The sequence below is a fragment of the Mucor mucedo genome (genome assembly GCF_025094135.1).
Source record: "Mucor mucedo strain NRRL 3635 chromosome Unknown EV154scaffold_11, whole genome shotgun sequence".
NCBI lineage: Eukaryota > Fungi > Mucoromycota > Mucoromycetes > Mucorales > Mucoraceae > Mucor > Mucor mucedo.
Window position 1 is genome coordinate 16,415 of NW_026252295.1, and position 5,516 is coordinate 21,930.

Below are 5,516 nucleotides of genomic sequence, written 5' to 3' on the forward strand. Positions count from 1 at the left end.
AAACGGTTTGTTTGACACGGAAAAATAAAAGATAAAAAAACAGGAAGAATAAGATTAATATTGCTTGTAGGCTTTTTTATTCTTATTAAAAGTGAATCCCTCTTTCATCTCTGAAAGAAAGGGGGGTATTTATAGTTATTTAAAGCGTGGGTAAAATTATGGCTCGTTTGTGTTCACTTGGTATTATTGGCTGTATTTACTAATGACTGATGAGCCTTATCAGTGTAGCCAATCTATTATTCGAAATGGGATCTTCTATTGGAATATCTAGTAACCCTGAGTTGTAAATGTATAACTCAGGATATTTTTTATGCTATTATTTTTTTATGAGTGTTATGATATTATGTACCTGTCGATCAAGGATCGATGGAATGATTTTATATGCGATTTTATATGTTAAATAGTGCGATTTTAGTACATCGTCAAAGATCCGTAACATGATTTTGCCGAACATCGCTAACAAGCTTTCTTGGGAATCCATTGCCAAATCAGCAATCGCTATTGAAGAATCTCTGTCTTTGGATGAAACACTATTGGAATCCGCCTTTGCCAATTTGTCAATTGATTCTAGTCCAGCCATTCAACCCACTTCTGTCACAAGCAATACCACCTATGAGAACGTCGATCCAATGGAAATCAATGCTCTTAACACCAGCTCCCACTCTCATTCGTCCTCCCGCTCGGGTAAATTTCAACACAAGAAAACCCGTGAGAAGTCCGATCCGATGCGTCTTTGGGCCTCCGATGGTCAACCTATCTGTGGTATCTGCAAGAAAGTTGGACACCTCACCAAGAAATGCTCCCAAAACCCTGAATCCACCCACTTCAGACAGGTGCATAGTATGTCCGCTGCCAAGACTATCGAATATGCTGCCATTCCTTTAGAATATGACCCTATTGGGATTCAACATGCCGCCGCTATCCAGAGCATCGACCCAGTCCAGCAATGCAACAATGTCGATCTCAGCAGTGGTTCTTGCTCCACACCTCGGGTCCGTCTGACTATCAAAGGCAATTTGGTTCAAGCTCTCGTATATACTGGTGCCAGCATTTCAGCTGTTCGTGCTACTATCGCTTCTGGTCTTGGTCTCCAATACGATACGTCGAAAGCTGCCGCTTTTACAACCGCCGACAACAAGAACGTTTCCTCTCTCGGTGTTACCTATGTCAAAGCCATGCTGGGTAATACTCGGGTATCACTTGCTTGTCATGTTGCTCCTAACTTGGCACATGAAGTTATTTTTGGCTATCCAAATCTTAAGCGCCACAAGATTCTCATCGACACCAATACTGATGAGATCCGCCTGCCCAAGTCTATCTCAACGTTGTCACCTTCAGCACCCGGCGTATGTGCAATGGTCTCTTCCCTCCGCTTACCCCGTCATTCACATGCCTACGTTGACATCTCTGGTCCTCCAATGGCATTCGCCTTTATCTCGACTCCTAATGACACTGTCATGAAGAAGATGCTTTCCGTCGCTGCGGGTGTTGTGAAGTTTAATGCCGATGGTGTTGCTACAGTCAAGTTGGCTAATTTAGATAAGGATTTTAAACATGTTAATAAAGGACAGCATATTGCTAATTTCGAATATTTGTCACCGACCCTTAGATTGTATTCTCAGAACGATCTATCCATTAACAATGTGTCCAACCAATCTAATCCTCAAGCATCTGTAGCCATGCCTGATTTTTCGCCTTTTATTGGTCAACACCTGAGTCCTTCTGAACATGCGTCGATGACAATTTTACTACAAGAATTTCCTGATTGTTTTAGTTCCAAACCATCTTCTGTGACACCAAGAGTCCAACATTCCATTGACACCGGCAACACCAGACCCCTATCTCAGCCACCTGTCGTATTTGGGTATGATTTATTTGAGAATAAACAAATAAATCGAATAAAATAAAAACATGGAATAAAAACATCCTTTAATATTGAGTAACAGCATACACCTGTATACTGCTACACAACGACTCCTACTATGAGTACATATTTCTATATAAAAAGATTGCATGATTGGCTTAAAATCGATATACGAATGACAGTTGGATATAGAATTCTATACCACTGAGTTACGATATCACCGGTCGGGAAGAGAAGCTTCTCCGATCAAATCAAGAAATATAAGAAAGAGAAACTTAATATTAATAGTTCTCTAAATGGATTAGCTACCCATAGAGAGAATAGAACAGCTATTTATATAAATGGTTCATTTACTTATATATTGATAAACCCAACTTATACGACTGTAAGTGTATAAGAGAAGTAGTGCATGGAATATTTGGATGCCTATTTTCTACAACTAAATATACAAACATCGATAAGATGTTCTATATTTAGGATCACATATTTACCCATGTCTTAGATAAAAATAATCAACAGAATGGATAAATGATCAGACATAACTACATGTTCTACCACAGCCAATTAAACACAAAAACCTTATGCATCTTTTAACTAGCCACCGTTACACAATACCTTACTGGAATTCTGTATTTTAAACAGAACAATAAGAGTGTCCCAGATCGGTTGATTCAGGGCGACGTTATTTGAAATCAATTCTAACGAGTAGAATTCATTTAATGTAAGGCGGGATACTGAGTATAGATTTATTACAAGACCAGAAAGGTTGACTCGACACAACTACCAGGGGAAGTTGTTCAATATAAAAAGGATCAATTATTTCATCGCAGCAGAGTCTTTTAGTCTATTTTTACCTCGAATAAAGATATACTTTTTTCTCATTACTTTTTCTTTGTAATATTTTTGTCAAATACCACACCACCTCCTCGTGCGTCTGCTGGTGAAAATGAAACTATTGACTCTCTGTTGGACGAAATGCTACAACAAGGTATTGTTCGACCTAGCAACTCTCCTTGGGCATCTCCTGTTGTACTGGTCAAGAAACATGATGGCTCTCCTCGATTCTGTGTCGATTACCGCCGGATCAATGCTGTGACCCGAAAGGACGTCTATCCTTTGCCGCGCATCGATGACACCGTCCACAGTTTAGGTAACTCGAAAGTATTTTCCACTCTAGATCTAACCTCGAGTTACTGGCAAATCGAACTTGACGAAGAATCTAAGGCCAAATCCGCTTTTATCTGTCGAAGTAGACTATACGAATTCGTCCGTATGCCGTTTGGTCTCACCAACGTCCCTGCCACCATGCAACGACTTATGGAATCCGTTCTGGCTGGCTTACGGTGGCAAATCTGTTTGGTCTACTTGGATGATATAATTTGTTTCAGTCCCACTTTTGAACAACACCTACAGGATCTCCACGCGGTCTTATCTCGCCTCCGTTCGGCATCTCTTACGGCTAACCTGAAGAAGTGTAAGTTTGTCAGCGATCGTATCTCCTTTCTCGGTTATGCTATCACTCCTGATGGTTTACATACTGATCCTGAGAAAATCCGTGCTGTGTCCCACTTTCCAAAGCCATCTGATATTACCACTTTGCGCTCTTTCCTTGGATTGGCTGGATATTACCGTAATTTCATCAGTAAATTTTTGGTCATTTCCGCCCCACTCAACGACCTTTTGAAGAAAGATGCCTCATGGGTTTGGAATACACCTCACGAAACCGCCTTTGTCACACTCCGTAATGCGCTGGTTTCTGCACCGATCCTCCGATTCCCAGATTTTTCAAGATCCTTCGAGCTTCACACGGACGGTGCTTGTACTGCCGGTATTGGTGTAATCCTGTGTCAACGTGACCCTACCGATAAACGTGCCTATGCCGTTGCCTATGCGTCTCGTTCGTTGGCCCCTGCTGAGAAGAACTATGGTGTATCAGAAGTCGAAGCCCTTGCGATCGTATGGGGTATTAAGAAATTCGCACATTACCTCACTGGTGTCGTATTTGACGTCTAATTCCACGAATATAATTACTCTTATCTTGTCACTCAACTATAATACATACAACCTATGTATTATAAGTACCATATTGCGAATACATTCCTATTGGTACGACACAGTACCAGCTCCCTCATATGTCAAACTGAGATCAGATTTCATAATCGTTCCTGGATTGGTCGAGTAGCTGCCGAATCTTCTAGTTTCTCATAAATTTATTTTAGTAATCCAATCAAGGACCCTGTCATTAAATGGATAAACTATAATGCTCTAGAAGTGCCGGATATGGGTCAACTAGCTCCTTGTATATAACAATAAGCTATGTTTCATATGTATCTGATTTCTAAATCTAATTCTACCATTTCCCAGTTTGCGGGTAAATAGTCAATTCGATCTGCGCAGGAAAAATCTTGAAGTAATAATTGAATATAAAAAGGACCTCTATTTTTATCATGACAAACTCTCCAACTTATAATAAAGGATTATAGAGTCTCATTTCTTTACTTGCTTTATTTTCCCAATTACTTTTCCCTTTTTATTTCTCAATTATCACAACTGGTACCAAATTCACTGTCATCACCGACCGCCATGCCTTACAATTCTTGAACAATCATAAGTCTACTGATCTTCGTGGTCGACTAGCTCGATGGACCTTGGGCTTACAGCAACACGATTTTGACATCGTCTACCGTCCTGGTTCACAAAACGCTGGTCCTGATGCTCTTAGTCGCTACCCGTAGAACGACATCCACCTCAAGCTCTTATCGCTTCCCTTCATGGTTCAGATCTGTCCTCTGCTCAAACTGAGGATCCATTTTGCCAAGAAATTCGTCAAGAATCCCCTCTTCCTAATGGTTTTTCTGATGAGTCTGGTATCTTATTCTTTGGTCCACATCCAGTTTTACCTCTTTCACTTCGTGATGTTACGTTTGACCTTCTACATGCCAACCCTACCGCCGGCCATATGGGGATAGGCCGAACTCTACAACGATTTCGACGTCTGTATTATTTTCCTGATCAGTCTGCCTGGATTGCTTCCAAAGTCAAATCTTGTATCGTCTGTCAAAAAGTCAAACGAACCAATCAAACGCTGGGCCATACCAACTTGGTTCATACGAATCCTCCGGTGCACCCTTTCGACACTATTGCTATTGATGCTTTCGGTCCACTACCCTTGACCCTCTCTGGAAATCGGTACATCATTGTCGTCCAATGCATGTTCTCTCGATATGTGATGCTTTTTGCGGTCCCAACTACCACCGATCAATACCTAATTCGCTGCCTTAGTCAAGTTATTGGTGAACATGGAATTTTTCGTGCAATTCTCAGTGATAATGGCCCCGCATACTCTGGCATCATGCTCAAGGCCCTCGCAACACACCTTCAAATCGATCAAAAATTTGCACCAGCCTATCATCCACAATCGAACGGGTTAGTTGAACGCTTCATGGAAACACTTAAGAACATGATCAGTTCCTACCTGGATACAGATAATCACCAAAACACTTGGGATTCTCATTTGTCTGAATTTCAACTGGCTTATAATTCTTGTGGTAGTTGAGAATAGATTTTAAAAGAGAAAAACAATAAAGTACTTTGAGACTGCTTATAAGTTTTATTAAGAGTAAAAAGTAGATTCAAAGATTGAGAGGGTTCT

At 40.7% G+C, this 5,516-nt stretch overlaps 2 protein-coding genes across 2 annotated transcripts; both read left to right on the forward strand.

Annotated features, from left to right (window-relative positions):
* Positions 1-437: 437 nt before the first annotated feature.
* On the forward strand, positions 438-2,070 carry EV154DRAFT_574121 (uncharacterized protein; the record flags this gene model as incomplete). The annotated part of the gene is made up of 1 exon (XM_051606421.1): positions 438-2,070. The coding sequence occupies one exon, from the start codon at positions 438-440 to the stop codon at positions 1,905-1,907; it is 1,470 nt and encodes a 489-aa protein (XP_051461698.1). The 3' UTR covers positions 1,908-2,070.
* Positions 2,071-4,458: 2,388 nt separating this feature from the next.
* On the forward strand, positions 4,459-4,838 carry EV154DRAFT_397453 (uncharacterized protein; the record flags this gene model as incomplete). Its single annotated transcript, XM_051595212.1, has 2 exons — positions 4,459-4,555; positions 4,645-4,838. Coding segments are annotated over 2 exons (291 nt in total), but the record flags the coding sequence as incomplete, so codon positions are not given.
* Between the last annotated feature and the right edge of the window lie 678 nt (positions 4,839-5,516).